Raw genomic sequence first — 19,469 nt, 5'->3', positions numbered from 1 at the left:
CCTTCTCTCCCTCCCTCCCTCCCTCCTTCCCTCTCTCCCTCCCTCCCTCCAATGGCCACATCCCAGTTTAGTTCCTAATCTTACACATCCCTAGATAATATGAATTCTCCATCTGTTGACCTGTCCATCTCTTTGGGAAAACAGTTGGATAAACTAAAGCTATAGCAAGTTTGCAGATTAATCCCTCATTCCCTTCCCCTACAGCCCAGCAAGTCTCCAGACCTGACCAAGAGAAATCACAAAAAAATAAATAAATAAAAATAAACAGACAAGTAAATCTCAATTATACTCAGCGCACAAAAAGTAGTTATATGGCAAGAATCGTGGGCAGAAACAGAGAAAGTAATGAAGCAAGCAGCCTTTAGGGTGTGGTTTAAAACTCCACTAAGGGAGTCCAGCAAGTCACACATATAATTTTAGGGGTGCCTATCTGACCCTGGATTCCTCACCTCAGAAGAGAGTTATTGAAGACCACAAGAAGGCAGAATGAGTAGCTTAAATAGCTTGACTAGGCTTCTTACTCCTGCTGAGGACCACCCAGTAGTGATGTGCCCAAAGCTATATGGGAAGTAAGATAGGGCTGGGAGATGCAGGGAGAAGTCCTCAGCTCTGGCCACTGGTGGCATTCCACTGCTACATCATTACGTGTCCCACAATTCCTTATCAGGCCACGGTCCAACTCACCAAGCTGTCCTCAAACCACTCCTTTATGTATGCAGCTGTTGGGCCAGGGACCTGGCTCAGGAGGGCTTCTCTTTCCTGAGGAAGTGCCAACATCTCCAAGGCCAGTCTCAGGTCCTCAATGAGATGGAGCACAGGCAGGGAGTTCAAGCAGGAGGATGGAGGAGACAGCCCAGACTCACAGGTACCATCACTAAAATCTGCAGCTGTTTTAGTGCCTGGAACAGAAGAGAGGTAGAGACCTTGGTAAGGCGAGTAGATGTCATAGACAGTGATCTTCTCAACTGGAAGCTTACTCCTACCTCACCATGGGAACATGGCAGCAGCATCTTTATACTGACCTGCAATGGTAGGAAGAGAGGTCCATCAGAGCCAGTACGGCCCATTGAGCCTGGTATTCAAAGCTCACACATGAATACAACTGATAAAACACAGACAGCCCTCACCAGTGACCAAAGTCAATGAGACCCACTTCTTCATCTTTTCAAATGTACTTGTTTTCTTCTGAGTCAGTGTTACACTTCACAGATGGCTACTCCAAACTCCTCCCATTCGCTCATGGGATTCCACCCCTCTTCCTGGGCTGGGCTGGTTGCTGCTATCCCTAGGACACCATGGAAGGGACTGTGCCAATGCTGGGTCTGGGGCTTAAGAGGACTGACAGCTCCTGCTCTTCCTCTTCAGGGCCAAATCACCTTGTAACAAAGGTCAGCTGCCCTGTAGGAGACAGCCCCAACTGTCGCTGGTCATCTCACTGCAGTGACAGACTTGTAAGTGGAGCCATCCTAGGTCCTCCCAAATCCAAAGTAGCCATCCCAGGTAACATAACATGAGCCATCCCTATGGAACATTAGGATGTTTTAGGGATCATTACCACAACCATGGAGTTATAGGCAAAGGTTGACCTGAGTTAGCTGGGTTAGCTGGACACAGTAATGGACAACTAAGTATACTATAAAAAAATTAAAAAGGATTACTATACTTATTCTGGTGCTGGATTATAGCAAAGCAGGGTCATTCTGGATGTTCCAGTGGGAGATTGCTATATTAAAACTGTAGTGGTTCTATGCATGTCCACTGCCCATCTCCCCGTGACGGGCTGCACAGACTGAGAGCAGAGTCTATGCCAGGCATAGCTAAGTTCCCAGCACCCAGGAGATGCTGCATTACAATTCGTTCAAGTGACTACACACATACTCAAGGGAACAGCTCCAGAGAAAGAAGTAAGTGCCCAGATCCCCTCAGAGGTCTGGGATGCGGGGTCAGTTCCTTCTAATTTAGTATGTCTAAAATAGGACTGGTTTTTGTCTCGCTACACCCTATCATTCAACTACAGAAAAGCCCAAACTGACCTCACAAAGTCTAACAAAGGATGTCTGTGCTTTCAGCAACTAGAGATCATTTGTAAAATGTAGTTTAAAGGATCTGGTTTTAAGGCATTTGGATTATTAAGGCCAATAGGGTAAAACACCTAGAGTTAGCACTGCCCTGGAAAATGAGAGCTGGTAGGCCACTATGGCCATCTAATTTCTGGTCCCTTTACACTTTTAGAAGCCAACATCATCCTTGCCAAGCAGTTTGGGAAGGAAAAAATCCATACAGAAGGAAACAATTACCACAGAATTTGATTGCCAGTTTGCCTTCTGAAAATGTATGACAGAGGGAATTATGGGTCACAATCCACAAACAAGTCAGGCTCTGGGAAGCTAGGAGACAGAGAAAGGATCCATGCCCTGGTACATGCTCAGCACTTTCCTACAGATCCAGTTTAGAGCTGACTGCACAAGCCAAACCTCAGGGGAGAAAATGGTTAGAAACTCAGCAAGTCCTCCAATCTCCACACAGTCGCTCAGCAATCATTCCCCTGCAATACACACCCTTTCTGTTCGTAAAGTGTGTGTGTCCGTGTGTGTATGCATGTATGTGAGGGGGTGTTCACTAGCACATGCGCACAGGTCAGTGTGGACACACGCACGCCATGGCACAAGTGCAGCAGTCAGGGTAATCTGGGGATGCTGGAGTTCTTCCTTCCACTGCGGATCCCAGGACTTGAGCTCAGGACACTGGGCGTGCACAGCAAGTGCTCTCCCTACCGAGCCATCCCGTAGGCCACATACTCTAACTGCAAAGAGTTTCATGCAGGGAACTAGACAATGAGTTGGCTGAGAGAGACTGAAAATATAGAGATTTTTACTAACTTTATGTGCTGGTGTGGCCTTGGGTATTTTATACCACATATATAAATAAAATTTTAGAGACATGGATTATATATAAATATTAAAGTATAAAAGTATAGATGAAAATTGCATTAGATTAAGATTTGGTAAGCACAATGGTAACTGAGCAAAATATAACAAAGCGTTGCACACCGACTATATAAAATTAACTTCTGCTACATTAAAAAAAAAGACTAAGACTGAAGGCACCATGCATAAAATTATAATAAAACAGAAGCAGATCCTTCATAAAGAGACACCTTATGAATCAGTTAAAAATTATCTGAATTCACTTCTCCCACACAAAACAGGCATACAGTCTTACACAGATAATTCTGGGACATCTACAAAAAACACAAATAGGAAATTAGAATATAGAAATAAAATGTTTTCTGGATAGTTGACGGAACATTTAAAAATGGTAATTCAGTTTTCACTAATAAAATTAATGACGTTGAAAATGCAATGATCATTGTTGACAAGCAGAGAGCGTGAACACTCAGAACCTGTTCAGAGACACACAAATTACCCCAATTCTTTGTAATAAGCAATTTGGCAAGAAACTGTAAAAATATTCATAACTTTTTAATAACAAATTTCAATTTTACAAATCTAATCTAAGAAAATATAATCAGATGTGTATCAAAGATTCCTACATAATAATGATCTCAGTGGTGTGCTAATTCTGGAAAAGGGGGGTACAAACCACCAACTGAGTGAGAATTTAAATTACTTCTAGAATATTCAAAAACATAATTCATATACATAAAAGAAATGGCTGTCCAGAGAACCAGAAACATGGAGCCATATACTGATTTGTAAAATATTTATTAAGGGGGTGAAGAGCTGACACTGGCAGCTGTCACAGTGGACCCGGTTCAATTCCCAACACTCACACTGACCGTCTGTTAACTCTGGTCCCTTAGAATCTGATGCCCTCTCCTGGCCTCCATGGGCACAGCATACATGTGGCACACAGACATACAAGCAGGCAAAAAAACACCGTAACATATGGATGTTTAAACATATATATGTATTATATGTTTTATATATATATATATATATATATATATATATATATATATATATATATATGTATGTGGGGGTAACTCTTTTAATAATGGCAATCACTTTCAGAAGTGAGAGCTTACAACTTGGCTTAGTTTGCACAGGTACTCCAGATTGAAACATGTTTTGTAAATCCATCCTGGATATTAGACAACATCAGCATAAGAGATTTCAAGTGTGTGTGTGTGTGTGTGTGTGTGTGTGTGTGTGTGTGTGTGTGGTATTGATGTATGCATACATGTGTTTGAGTGTGCTGCTATGCTGTCCACATCATTTTTTTTTTAACTCATGGCTTCATTAGCCAGTGAGTTCTGGCATCCAACGATTCCTCCTCCCCAACTCCAGCATCCATCGTAGTTACAGGGGCCTGCACCATGCCTGGCTTCCACTTGGTTGCTGGAGATCTGAAGGCAAGTCTTTATGCTCACCCAGCATGTACTGACTTACTAAGCCATCTCTTCTACCCTCAGGTCTTTCTTCAAACAGTAAAGCAGCCAGTGAATAGACACATTCTCTCCCTGAGCCCTGACGAGCTTTGTTTCACACAGTAAGTGACAAGTGAAGAACTGGTATATTTTCAAGCAATCTCAGAAATATATGGCCAGGTCACATGATCTGTTGGACAGCATGCAAAGTCTGAGGGGGTCTCTTGGCAAACAGGCAGACCAGGCCACCAGGAGTCCCCTTTACTTACAGTGAACAAACAGAAAAGCTGAAACAGGCCCCTAACTCAGAGACATGCTTGAAGGAGAAGTAAAACCCCAGGGACTGGCCAGGCGGTAGTGGCGCACGCCTTTAGTCCCAGTACTTGGGAGGCAGAGGCAGATGGATTTCTGAGTTCAAGGCCAGCCTGGTCTACAGAGTGAGTTCCAAGACAGCCAGAGCTATACAGAAAAACCCTGTCTCGAAAAAACCAAAACCAAAAACAAAAAAAACAAAAAAACAACCCCAGGAACTGGAAACAAAAATCCAAACTGAATGGTGAAGTAAGTTCACACTGATGCTACAGCAGCTCTGGCACAGATCCAGAGGAAGGACCCCCACTGGAGCTGGGCCACTGTGCCTGGGAGGGGGCTCTGAGAATGTTCCCCACAGCAGAAAAACTTGCAGGGCCCCAGGCATGTCTGTAAAGCCATACATACCCACACACTGTGAAAAATGCAAACCACAGGTCTCTGCATACCACAAGTGCAGATCAAATGCTTATTTTGCATTCTTTCCTAAAAATCCCCAAACAGAAATCAGTACACAGTACACACAATGGTCCAGAGTGGACAACAGCTATGGTTAATCATTACACAGGCACAGTTCCCTGTAGATGACCACCTCCTACACAAAATTACAACCACAAATCAAAATTAAAAACCATGTACAACGGGCTGGTGAGATGGCTCAGTGGGTAAGAGCACCCGACCGCTCTTCCAAAGGTGCAGAGTTCAAATCCCAGCAACCACATGGTGGCTCACAACCACCTGTAACAAGATCTGACTCCCTCTTCTGGAGTGTCTGAAGACAGCTACAGTGTACTTACATATAGTAAATAAATAAATCTTTAAAAAAAAGAAAAAAAAAAAACATGTACAACAAATAAGAGAATGTGTGCCTTAATCCTGGGGTCAACAGAACAAGACAATAGATTAACAGTCCATGTGCCTATGTATATAAAAGGGATTCCCCCTATATTATTTCTCAGAAAAAGGTGAGTCAGCTTCTATTCACATGCTAAAAACAAGCTTCTCTCTCTGGGAACACACTATTACATTATCTCAAATAACATAGCACTGCTTGGGGAATACAAGTTAGCACAAAGGTTTACAACTTTCAATGCTTACAGAAACCACAGGGGGGAATTTTGCCAACTAAAGATGCATAGGTCCCCACTTCAGAGAACTGAATTCAATTGGTCTCAGACGTGATCTAGGGTAATGAAAGGGTTTCCAGGCATTCTGAGATGAAGCCAAAGTGGAGACTACTGCATTAGAAGGTCACTCAACCAATGCTGGTTTCTGATTCGTACAGAGGCTAATACAGAGGTGGATGCTCACAGCCATCCACTGGATGGAACACAGGGACCCCAATGAAGGAGCTAGAGAAAGGACCCAAGGAGCTGAAGGGGTTTGCAGCCCCATAGGAGGAACAACAATATAAACTAACCAGCAACCCCAGAGCTCCCTGGGACTAAACCACCAACCAAAGAAAACACACAGAGGGACTCATGGCTCTAGCTGCATATGTAGTAGAGGATGGCTTAGGAAGCCATCAATGGGAGGAGAGGCCCTTGGTCCTATCAAGGTTCTATGCCCCAGTATAGGGGAATGCCAAGGCCAGGAAGCAGGAGTGGGTGGGTTGGTGAGCAGAGGGAGGGGGAGGGGATAGGGGATTTTCGGAGGGGAAACCAGGAAAGGGGCTAACATTTGAAATGTAAATAAAGAAAATATCTACTTAAAAAAAAAAAAGAGAGAAGCTAAACCCAAAACTTAATATATAGAAATTTTGTTTAATTTATTTAATTTAATGTTCAAGTAATTGTTGAGAATAAGATAAAACAGAAGTACAAGATTTTATTAATAGTGCTTAAGGACAAATTTTTATCAGTATATATTAACTATAAACAATAATGAATGTCATGATATTGTGTACTAGGTACTTAGATCAAACTTCTAAAAAACAACCAAAGAATAAATAAAAAATTAGCAATAACCCTGTAAGAACCCAAAAATCCTGTAACAAACTAATGATCATCAATAAACCTATATAGAAACTGTATTACTGTTCTAATCTTTTTGACAGAAAAAAGAACAAGCCAAATGCTTTCATAAGTTAATTCTATCAAACAATTCCAAACTAAATAGTCTAACAAACTAGTCTAACAATATATTTTAGCCTAGAAAAGAGGAACTCACTTTGAAGAGCAGAATGCCAGGACAAGTTTTAGAGAAAATGGTGAACGGTGCCTTCCCACACATCCCAGAACTGTGCAACCCACTGATTACTACTAAAGAAAATCACAGCCCATCTCACTCATCAGCTCAGAAATATAAATCCTATGCAAAAACAAATATGAAAATCCAATCACATATTGTGTTAAGGTAAGAATCGAGCTCATCTCTCTCAGGAAATGATAAACCAAGCAGACACAACCAGACAGAAAGTGAAAACAGATCAGTTGATGAAGGAGGTGGATCAATGTCTCCTTTCACTAGAGAAGGTTTTGTTAAAGCATGAACATCCAAAACACTTTTCCAAACCTACCATATACCAAGAGAAAACCAAGAACTCAGAACGAGATGGTTTGACAGTATCCCCAGTATTCATCATTGGGCTGGATGGATCTCCTAGTAGTGTGCTACCAAGCCCTAGATTTGATCCCCAGCATTAAACTGGATATGGTAGCCTCTGTATAGCCCTGGCTGTCCTGGAACTCACTCTGTAGACCAGGCTGGCCTCGAACTCAGAAATCCGCCTGCCTCTGCCTCCCAAGTGCTGGGATTAAAGGCGTGCGCCACCACGCCCAGCTTCATGCCTGTAATTCTAGCACTACAGAAGCAGAGGTTAGAGTATCCACAACCACAGTAGGAGTTCAAAGCCAACCTATATCACTATCTACAAAATAAGCAAACATGTGAGCCCAATCCTAACACACAAATATTGAAATGTGAGATCTTGAAGAGATAATTAGGAGCCAGGTGTGGTGTCATATGCCTGGGATGTCACACTTAGAGAGCTGTGGCCAGACAATTATAAAATGAGTGTGGCAAGAAAATTATAAAATGAGACCTCGTCTCCAGAAAAGGTAAGGAGGAAGGGAGGAAAAAAGGGGGGGGGGAGGGATGACGGAGAGAGGAAGGGAACTTTAAGGGAAGAATGAAGGAGGAGGGGAAAGAGTAAAAGGGAAATAAAAGGAAAGGGAAGACAAAATACTAAAGGAAAGGGGGAAGGGAGAACAGGAGAAGGAAAAGGTATTAAATGTGTGAGGACTCCACCTTCATGCATAGACTTGCGGGCTTCCAGGATAGTGGGCCAGTTATGTCGGGGGTGAGTTGCTAATAAAAGCTTGAGTTCTGCCCTCACTCCTCCCCCTCTTAGGGAAGTTCCTGTTTTCTGCCTTCTACCACGGGAAGGCACGGATGCTGTCCCTTATCAGATGCTACAGCAGTGGTTCTCAACCTCCCTAATGCTGAGACCCTTTAACAGAGTCCCTAATGGTGTGGTGACCCCCATCACAAAATAATTTTCATTTTTTCTTCATAACTGTAATTTTGCTACTGTTACGAATTATAACATAAATGTCTGTTGTTTCCCAATAATTTTAGGCAACCATGTGAAAGGGTTGGACCCCCAATAAATCACAACCCACGAACTGAAAGGCTGCTGGGTTACATCCTTGATACTGGAATTTTATGACTGTATTTGGAACAGTGAGGAATTTCTTTTCTTTATATGCCACCAGTCTCGAGTGCTCTGTTCCAGTAGCACAAGATGGACTAAAACATCCCTATTTCAGTACTTCCACAGGGAAAAGGTAGATTTCACTAGTGCCACATTTACAGTCTCTCCACTCCCTTCTTTCAAATGACACCATTTGTCTTAGTCAGGGTTTCTATTCCTGCACAAACATCATGACCAAGAAGCAAGTTGGGGAGGAAAGGGTTTATTCAGCTTATACTTCCATACTGCTGTTCATCACCAAGGAAGTCTCAGGACTGGAACTCAAGCAGGTCAGAAAGCAGGAGCTGAAGCAGAAGCCATGGAGGGATGTTCTTTACTGGCTTGCTTCCCCTGGCTTGCTCAGTCCACTCTCTTATAGAACCCAAGACTACCAGCCCAGAGAAGGTCCCACCCACAAGGGGCCCTTCCCCCTTGATCACTAATTGAGAAAATGCCTTACAGTTGGATCTCATGGAGGCATTTCCTCAACTGAAGCTCCTTTCTCTGTGATAACTCCAGCCTGTGTCAAGTTGACACACAAAACTAGTCAATACACAATCCCACCAAAAACTGCCCACCCCCAACCTCATCCCCCCAAAAGAATGTTTCTTCTTACTAGCTAAAAGAATTTACCATTTCTCTCCACAGCCAGCCATCTAAATGTTGGTAATACCCTTGGGGAAAATTGAGACCAGTTTACCTCAGCAGAGTGAAGTCTACAGCCAGAGGCTAAGTTCAATTTGTGTTTGGGGGAGGGGTATGCATGACAGACAATGTCCATGATCCTAATCTCAGTTTTAAGTCAAGCCAACTTCTCAAGTAATACAGCAGAACTAATGCTGTCATCTCCATCTGTATGAACTGTTCACTCCACCTGACCCCCATGTCTACATTCTAGTTCCTGATGCCTGTCAATATGGCCTCACATGGATGAAGGACTTTACAGGTGCAGTTGAGGCAACCCAGAAGATTCGTAGAGAGTTGTGATTAGCCATTCTTGGTCTAAAGGAGGAGAAAGAGCCATGTACTAAGGAACACCATAGAACTCTGACAGCCACTGGGCAGACATATGAAACAGGTTACACAGAGAAACTCCTACGATACCCATAGATACAAAAGTTCATGTGACTTCCAAAGCCATGGAGCTGAGGGGAAACTTTGAAACTCAGAACCTCTGTGGTTAAAAGAAACTGAGTTAGTGTTTGGCCTATAAGTCACTGCCAAATGCTCTGTGGGCTATAGTTCGAACGTTTTTGCTTTCCAACTTAAACGTGTAAATTTAAGTATATGTATGAAGGTATGAGTATGTGAGGATTTGTGTGTGAGTGCAGTGCCTGCAGCAGCCAGAAGAGGGCAGTAGCTGCCTCAGAAGCTGTTAGTGTACCTTGGGTGCTGGGAACTGAAGTCAGGTCCACTGTGAGATCAGTGCACTCTCATCAGCTGAGCTCCTGCTTAGCCTCCTACAGTCTGCCCTTCAGTGGGCCACTTGAAGGAAGGGGACATGCCTTTAGGGCTGAGCAGAGGTGAAGAATGAATGGAAGATCTCTGTATAAAGCCAGGATGCAGAAGCAAACCACCTCAGCCAATCAACTTTAAAGCCAATTTTAAAACTTGGGTTTGGAACCCTAACCCTAACACAAACAGGTCAGTAATTATCTGAGATGCCTATAATTCCAGGGGCCAAGCCCATCATCTAAGGGTTGAGGCAGTAACTGAGTTGTAGAGTGCTTGCCCAGCATATATGGGAAATGGCTTCAATCCCTAGCACCACACAGAAAGGATGAATAAAAAGGCAAAAAGGGGTGCTGAGATCCAGAGGACAAAGGTAATCACCAAGGACAGAGAATATGCAAACAACTACACTTGCGAGTGAATGTAACAGGAAAATAGAAATCCCTGCAGGTGTGCCCATGTAGTGAATAGTAGCAGTGGTCTAGGCCATCCATCAAGCAAACTTCAGCAGTAAGTGCCACAGGTTATTAGAGTAAGTGCCACAGGTAACTGCAACCAGATGCAAGGTAGAGTCAATTTAAAATACACACAATCATTTCTGTTTTAAGGTGAGATTCTGAAAGAGAAGAGATAACGTCTAAGAAATTAAGAAGATGAACAGATATCAAAGAAATTTAAATCCAGATAAGAAAGTATAGATATGCAGTGCAGTGCAGAGGTATCAGAACATGCATACATAACTATTCACAGAAAAGCACACAAAACCCTAACACACACACAAGGGTAACTGACTGACAGAACCCAAAGCAGCTGGTTCAGAGCAGTAACAAAAAGATCATCTCTGGCTGGCGAGGCTGATCCAGATGTAAAGAAGGCAGGGATCATAGGATGAATAAGAACAGGGCCTGCAGAGATGGCTCAGTCAGCCAAGTGCCTGCTGGACGAGCTTAAGGAAGGGCCTAAATCCCAGCCGCAGCACACACTTAACAGCTATGTGTGGTATCGCACACCAGGGAGGCAGAAAGAGCCGGAGGAGCCCTGGGGCTTGCTGGCCAGCCAGCCCTACCAATCAGTAAAGGACCTCATCTCAAAAAAACAAGATGGGGGCTAAGGACATGGCTCAGTTGATAAAATGATGGTCACACAAGAATGAGGGCCTGAGTTTGGATCCCCAGAAACCACAGAAAGAGCTAGACATGGTGGGCACACCTGGACTGCCAGCATTTGGAGGAGACAAGAGGAACCTAGAGACTTGTCCCAGCTAGTCCAGTCAGCTCCAGGCTTAGTGAGAGACCCTGTCTCAAAAACTAAGCTTGAGAGTACTACAGGACACCGATGTCATACTGTTCCTTATATAAATGTAAACATGCATATGTCTGTATACACACACACACACACACACACACACACAAATGATTTTAAAATTTTAGGAGTATGTATGAATGCATGTATATATTTATTTTACTTAGAAACATTATCTTCTTATGTCTGGCCTCAAACTAACAATCCTCCTGCCTCAGCCCGTTCTGTACTAGGGTTAGACATGTGCTGCCATATACCCAGATTACAAATTTCTTTTGAATAAAGCTGTTACAGGGCTCTCAACCTAAACCCTGGATGGGAAAGATGGCAGTAGAGGCGGAGTGCTGTTACTAATGAGTGGCTACACTGATGTCCTATAGAGGAACCGACTGGACCAGCTAATGAATACTGGGATAACAGCCACATCCTCAGCCACGACCCCCATGGCTGAGATTCAAGGGCCAAAGGAACCATCTCAGTCTTGACAGAACTTTTCCACCCCCATGAAATCTTTATTTCTTCCTTCATTCAAAGCCAAACGCTAATCAGGGCTGGCAGAAGGCCCAGAAGATGGGTAACTTTCTTAACTGTCCTAAAGCAGTCTTTATCTCTTATCAATAAGTACAGCTTAGAGATAGTCGCATGGGTGACTTTCTCTTTCTGCCAAAGCAAAGAAGAATAAGTGGCCCCCTGTGTCCTGACCATGGGGCTCTGGTCCTATGCCAAGAGGGTCCTGACAGAACAGCCACTGAGCTGTGTATCCACACAGTAAAGCCCTGTGTAAATTCAGCATCCATGTAGGCTGCTCTGTGCTATCCACAGGGATGTAATTAGGCAACACATGGCTGGATTTCCACTGGCAACAACACAATTCAATTACAGTATTATCTGCAGATAGATTCATGGGGACTAGAGAGAAGGAAGAATGGATGAAAGGTTAACATCCTATTGCAGGCTCCAACAATGGTCTTTGTATTCGAAACAAATCATTACTGACCCAGAGTCTTCAACAGTTACCTCCTCTCAACGTTCTCCCACAAACATGTGGGATTCAAGCAATATCTTCATACCTATGGTGGACCAACTTGGATCCAAGAACTCATGTTTATGTGATTAATCCTCCTGGTTTTGCTTATGGGCATTTCTTTCTGCATTCACAAAGCCAATTTACATCTTGGAAGCCCCACCCCCACCCCCACCACTGATCACCTGGAGACAAACATCATCACACTAAGGCTCTACAGGGGAGGGGGGCATATGTGCCACCAGGACAGACTTGTTCAGTATGACAGTCCTACTGTCCTCATCACATATAACAAGGACAATTATCAGTATTATTTCCATTAATTGAACAGCACTGTGCCTTTTGATAGTGAACGTAACATCAATACTAATATTAATAAAGCAGAGATGTCATAGACCAACTTAGTACCAGTACCAGGTACCTGATCATATTTACTCCTCGTGATAATAAGAGAAAGATAGGATTGATGCCACTATTTCATTTACAAGGAAACTGAGCAGAGAAAGAATATACAGCTGTCAAAGACAGCAGAGAGGAAGTAATTGGGTAACATGGAATTGGAACTCCAAAGCTTAGCTCCATAGACCATAGACATAATTACACAAGTTCTAAGCTCTTTGTCCCAAGCAGTCTTAGCCTTCTTGAAAATGAGGTTGGTATTAGAAACTTTGAAGAGCGGTGTCCTGAACAAAGGCATTCAATAATTATCCCCTTTGCTAAAAATATCACAGAGGCACATGCCCTGCAGATAGTAATAAACTCAAAGATGAGTTGTATCAAAGGCTGGTGTCAGCTAATTACAACTAAGAGACTATTCACAGGACTTAGCAGCTACTAACTCTTCAAAAATAGTCATGTGATATTCTTAAAATATAAACTCATCCAAGCCAGGCAGTGGTGGCGTATGCCTTTAATCCCAGCACTCTGGAGGCAGAGGGAAGAGAATCTCTGAGTTCAAAGTCAACCTGGACTACAAAATGCATTCCAGGACAGCCAGGGTTACAAAGGAAAACCTTGTCTTGAAAAGCAATAAGTATATGCATGCATACATACATAAATACATAAACTCATTTATCCAAATGTCCAAGTAGAGCAAATAAGAGTGATAAATAAGTATGATGCCAGAGAGAAGACAAACAAAAACCAGCATCTGACTCCTACCCAATGAAAAGAACTTACAGAAGCAAATGAATTGTAGACATGACAAATGTTTACTAAATAGCTACTGTGTGTTTCAGACTGATGGAGAGATACAGTTGTACAGCCTTTGTCCTTAGAACTGACATTCTGTTTCAATAAAAAGAGCAATAGGAATGTAACAGGCAATGATACACGTGCTATAAAGAAATATAAATAAGCCAGGAGAGATGGCTCAGTCCATAGTGTGCTTGCTTCCTCCTGCCTCCTGCCTTCCTATACAGGCATCTCTAAAACAACAGAGCCTCTGAAACAGTCCTCTCTGTCACTGGCTGATTATTTAACTGGATCCTCAAAAGGCTCAGTATCTTCAGGTGAGAATCTGGGACAGGTCTAGAGGGAAGTAGCTCAGGTATAGCCTGTTCAGAAAATGGCAGACTTGGTTCCTCACTTTCCAGGACATCCTATTTCATATTCCTCCATCCTTGAAGGGTGTATCTGGACAAGCTTTCTCGGTTCTGTCTGGAATAACTATGAGAGTTTTGTAGTATGAAAACCCTAAGCCCTTCTTTGCAGGTGGGTAGGGAGGAGGAACTGTATGCAGACTACTTGATTTGGATCCTGGCTCTACAAGTTGTCTCCATGATTTGAGCATCAGTTTCCTTATATATCAATGGGACTAAGAACAGCTCTTACCTAAGGAGGGTGGTGGTACTCACACAAAGCACTTACACCAGTGCTTGGCATACAGTAAGTGCTATGAAATAAATGCTAACTCTGTTTACAGTCAAGATGTTGCCCAGGCTGGCCTGAAACTTGTACTGATACTCCTGCCTCAGCTTCTCAAATGCTGAGATTAAAGGTTATCTGGCTAAAAATGTAATCTCTTGGTATATCAAAGAGGGGCAGGGGCCGGGCGTTGGTGGCAGAGGCAGGTGGATTTCTGAGTTAGAGGCCAGCCTGGTCTACAGAGTGAGTTCCAGGACAGCCAGGGCTAAACGGAGAAATCCTGTCTCGAAAAAAAAACAAAAAGGGGGGGGGGGGGCAGAAAACCTTTACCATGCTGAGTCTGGTTCTCCCAGGCTACAGTCAGCTTCTGACTATGGATGCTCTGTTCTACTCCTCTGGGTTTATGGTGTCTGTTCATCCCTGGACTCATCCAGGCTCTATAAGATTGACGTGTAGTCTGATTGGTCTCTGCTTTTTTGGTTGCCCCCTTAAAGACTGTCTAACCCACAGAGTGACAGAGAAGCCGGAGAATGTAACAGAAGTCTCATTCCTCCTTGCATACCAATGGCTGAAGTTCTCCACATACTAGCCAATGTCATAATATCACTTGTCCTTCTGCATCTAGGGCCTTGTCCCCTTTCCTTGCCCTAGCTTGTCAACAGCCCCTGGCATGTTCTGTCTCCTGTCCTGGAAAGCTGTTCTCCAGATCACCTCAGATTTCCAATGAAATGTCTCCAGATCAAAAGGCCTCCCCTGGGTTTCCTTGTACAGGGTTCTCATATCATTCAGTCCTCATGACCTGCTTCTCTTTCTTTTTTGAGCATGCGTATATATGTATATGTGTGTGTTTATGTATGTACTTGTGTGTATGTATATGTGTGTTTACATGTGTGTATATGTGTGTGTCTAAGTGTGTATGTGTGAATATGTGTGTTTCTGTGTATGTACATCATTGTGTGTGTACACAAGTGTGTACGGATGCATGTGTTTCCAGAGGGCAATCTTTGTTACCTTCCTTTGATGCTGTTTCTCTGATATTTTGAGACCAGGTCTCAAAACTCAGCCTGGAATTCACTGATTAGGCTAGAATGCCTGCTCGTAAGCCCCTGGAATCCTCCTGTCTGCTTCTCCAGTGATGGAGTTAATAAGCAAGTACCACCATACCTGGCTATTTTACATGGTTCTGGGGACTGAACTTTGGTCTGCAGGTTCATCCCACACAAGGCGGAAGCAGCCCATCTGTCTCTCCAAGAGCCAATACCATCAAGATAGCAGTTCCTGTTCTGAGCAGAGACAGAGATTGCATGCAGGGCCTTAGAATGCTAGACAAGCGCTCTGCTCTTTAGCTACATCCCTAGCTCCAATACACTGTGATGATTCATCAGAATTCCAACCTAAATCCTAACACGTTTTCTTCTGGGTTTGGCAAACTGATTCTAAAGAGGAGAGAGACTGGAGGTTGGGGAAGGAGCCCCAACTCAACACTCAAGCTGGCCAACAAACATAATGGTAATTAACAAAGTTGCCACACTAACACGAGATCTGACTTTAAGGTTTACTATAGAGCTACAGTAATTAACATGCTATGACACTGGAAAAGAACCAAACAAAAACCTCAAAATTAGACTTACATAATTGCAGTCAATAAACAACAAAGAAACAACAGCAAGGCAGTGGAGAAATAGGAACCATCTCATTCATCCTCACAACTCGCCATGAATCCTGCCAGGGAATCAGTCCTCAGGCTGGGGCTCGAATGTCCTGACCTGTCAGCCTCAGTCCAACCCTGTGGCTTTTCTCTCAGCACAGGTGAGATCAGGCTTTTTAAGTACACGGCTAGGAAAGCCACTCTCTTGATGATGTCTTCTCAGTCAGTTATCACAGAACCTAACTTAGAACAAGACATCTCAAACCACGGAGACCTGGAAAAACAGCACATTGCTCACAGCCTTCCAAGAACACCTCTGCTGATGGAGAAATCGCAAGCCTGTCAGATGACAGCTCGGTTGAGTTTCAGTGGAACCTGTAACATGAGGAAGCTTAGCATACAGCCTCCCTCACCCTAGGCTCCAACTCCCAGGGCCCTCCATGACTCAGATGCATTTCTGCAATAGGAAGAAGCAAGCAGCAGGAAAGGAGAGGTATCGGATGTACTGAGCACTTCCTACAGTCAAGCCCCACTCAACCACGTACCTCTATCTCTTCCTGTGGCTATAGAGTCACACAGTGGGGAGCAAAGGCCAGAAGCAGCATGCTCTATCTACAGATAGTGGCACTGGAATGTGTCTGGTAAGAACAGAAAGAAAACCTGAGGTCCTCTTGTAAGATTTGAAATAACAGCCTTGTTACAAGTACAGCTTCCAGATTAATCAGTCAATCAGCCAGAATAGCACACTGGTAGTCTTCCCCAAGTGTCCACAATTATACTGTAGCCTTTCTAAAGAAAGTCTCTACTGACTAATGCAAATATTAAAACCAAACGCTTGGGGTGAATTTAAAAAATGATAGGAGGAAAAGAATGCTGTAATCATGGTGTGAATCAAAACTGCCTGCTGTCTCCTCAACACAGTGGATGACAGCTAGGGAAATGAGCAGACGCTGATTAGGGAACAAAGTCAGCTCAATTTCAAGCTTCAGTTGCACAGTAATAAGCCACGATGCGCTCTGAAAATTTTACAACAGAATCAATCTCATTGCACCCAAACTGTTGCAAAGCCAGGATCCAAATTCTCTACAGAGCCCCACATGGGAACTGGTATGCCCACCGGATCAAATTATCATACCAGTAGAATAGAGTTCCATAAGAAAGAGAGAAGGGGGCATGTACATTAAACTACTTAAATGTTAGTCTAACAGAGGGCTTTTCTGGATGCCAACAAAAGGAAATGGGCTCTGAGACATGGGGGAATAGGACATTCGTCCTAGGGACTCCAGCTCACCTGCAATGATCCCGTCCATCTGCTCCAGGGCAGCTTCCAGCATATGACTAGCGTCAGAAGTCATGGCTCCTTTTATCTGCTTAGTCTCCTGCTGCTACTGAAAATTCAAATACAAAGGAGAAATTACAGAAGTTAGGCGTTATGCATGCTAGACCATGAAAGTGCTTTAGATCCACCAACATATATTTCCCAATGTTTAAAAGCAGTAGCTTACTGAAGTATAATTGATAAACATGTTCTGTCTGCTGAGTTTGGACATATACAAAGACCTCATGACAACTACATTAATGCTAATAAGTATAGCAACTTTTAAAGCTCCATTCATTTGTTTTGGGGCTAAATGCAGTTACCATGAATGAGATAGATACTTTCCCACAAATGCTTAAGCTTAGAACACTGTGTTCATTGCTCTTAAAACATACCTTCATTAAGAATCCAGGCCAGCCGGGCGTGGTGGTGCACGCCTTTAATCCCAGCACTCGGGAGGCAGAGGCAGGTGGATTTCTGAGTTCGAGGCCAGCCTGGTTTACAAAGTGAGTTCCAGGACAGCCAGGGCTATACAGAGAAACCCTGTCTCGGAAAACCAAAAGAAAAAGAAAGAATCCAGGTCAGGGGGGCCAGCAAGATAGCTCAGCAGTTAAAAGCACCGCCTGCTCTTCCACAGGACCTGAGTTTGGTTCCCAGCACCCACATGGCAGCTTACAACTATCTGCAACTCCAGTTCCAAAGGGTCCAATGTCCTTGTTTAGCCTCTGAAGGCACAGCATGCCTGTGGTGCACAGACATACATACAGGCAAAGTACCCATACATATGAAATGAAAAAATAAAATCTTTTTTTGTTTGTTTGTTTTTAATTCCAGGCCAGGGTCAGGAAGGTAGCTTAGCAAGGAAAGAGACTGCTACATGAGCCAAATAACCTTGGTTCAGAATAACGTAGAGATGGAAGGAGAGAACAGAGCCAAAAGTTTTCCTCTGACCTCCACACATATGCTGTGGCAACACACACAGAATAATAATGATGATGATGGGGGCGGGGAAGGGGAGGTGTATGTTTAGTTTCCATTTTCTCCATAGCCTCATCCTCCTGCTTAAGCATTATCTTAAGCATTCAAGTTTTATAACAAAGAGCTACCAGTTTACCCAAAATCCCCTGTAGCAGCAAGAGAGTTGTTACACCTCTCCGTGCTGATAGTCACAGCCCCAGAAGCTCTAACCACCAATGGGGAAGACCCTACTGTCTTGTACCCATATGTACCTCTTACCTACATACAGTCCTTCCCTGGGATGTGTGTGGTCCTGGGTGAAATGCTGCTGCTGTCACTCTCCTTTCTCTAAAGGACTAGTGCACCCCACCCAAGAGTATCACATTTACGAAGACAAGAAGAAAATGCTGTCCCCAAAACACGGACACTCTCTTACCCGATTACCCAACAGCAATCTAGGCTAAATCCCAGTCAAGAACACCTCCTAACATGTACAGTCCAGCCACTTCTAATGTCCAATCTCTTTTGTCAGGGCCCATCACTAAGGATGACAGACTTCCTTCCCTTACTCCCATCTTCCCCATTCATGACAACTACTTCTATCTCCCAATAATTCTGCTTCTTAGAAAGGTACGAAGGCTAAGCTCTGTCTTGCTGCCTCCTCTCATGTTTCCTGCTTCTCACCTCCCTGGATGACAGAGGAGGTCTTACAACAGCATTTGTCATCCTAAGAAGATACTGAGCTCACGTCTGTAAGCTGGGAGCAGGAGTCATCGTTTGTTTGCTCATTCAGCAAAGCCTACGCATGTACCTAACGTGCATCAGTACTTTAAATGACCCGGGCATGGTTCCCACACCAGAGCAATGAAACAGATGGTTCTGAAGGGCTCCGCTTGCTTCCCCTGGGATATGAAATCCCTGGAGGAAATTAGGCACCACACAGGAGATGGAATAGTTAAGGAATTTAAGACCACAAAGAACTAGGCTGAGTCCAAGGCCCAGCTCTAACATTTACTATTAATTTACTATGTGATCACTGAGCCTTAAGAGTTTTCTCAACTGCAAACTGAGGACAACAGCATCGAACCCACACGACTAGTGTCAGTTAAGTCACACTGAGAGCTCCTTGCATACAGTAAAGTCTGGTTTTGCCGTTTTTCCTTTAAAGTGGGAAAATATCTCTGGACATATCTTTGCCAGATTCACAAGACAAGATTTGAAGCTAAACTACAGGTGGCCATGGAGGAAGAACCCAGCCACACTCTGAGGCTGGATCCCTGCAGGAGAAGACAACAAAGTAAGAAAGTAATTCTCCACACGGAAGGAAAACAATATTCCATGGCGCCAAGGGCACTTAGCTAGGGGCTGGGGAGGGGGATCTGTCTGGAGTCAAGAACCACTGCACAGCTAGCTTAAGGGAATAAGAATAGTCACTCGCAGGCCAGGCGTGGTGGCGCACACCTTTAATCCCAGCACTTGGGAGGCAGAGGCAGGCAGATTTCTGAGTTC

At 43.7% G+C, this 19,469-nt stretch overlaps 1 protein-coding gene across 2 annotated transcripts in view; it reads right to left on the bottom strand.

Moving 5' to 3' along the window:
* Positions 1-19,469, bottom strand: part of Ppfibp2 (PPFIA binding protein 2) — a 147,470-nt gene that overhangs the window by 90,368 nt on the left and 37,633 nt on the right. For both annotated transcript variants that reach the window (XM_029545552.1, XM_029545556.1), the window contains exons 2-3: positions 16,977-17,073; positions 685-899 (exon numbers count right to left, since the gene is read on the bottom strand). In XM_029545552.1, coding sequence (XP_029401412.1) covers positions 685-899; positions 16,977-17,040 — 279 coding nt within the window. In that variant the 5' untranslated portion in view covers positions 17,041-17,073. The remainder of the gene's footprint in view (positions 1-684; positions 900-16,976; positions 17,074-19,469) is intronic.

The sequence above is a fragment of the Mus pahari genome, chromosome 1 (assembly GCF_900095145.1).
Source record: "Mus pahari chromosome 1, PAHARI_EIJ_v1.1, whole genome shotgun sequence".
In the NCBI taxonomy this organism is placed as follows: Eukaryota; Metazoa; Chordata; class Mammalia; order Rodentia; family Muridae; genus Mus; species Mus pahari.
The sequence above is the reverse complement of the archived record's forward strand: the minus strand, read 5'-3'. Positions and strand labels throughout refer to the sequence as shown.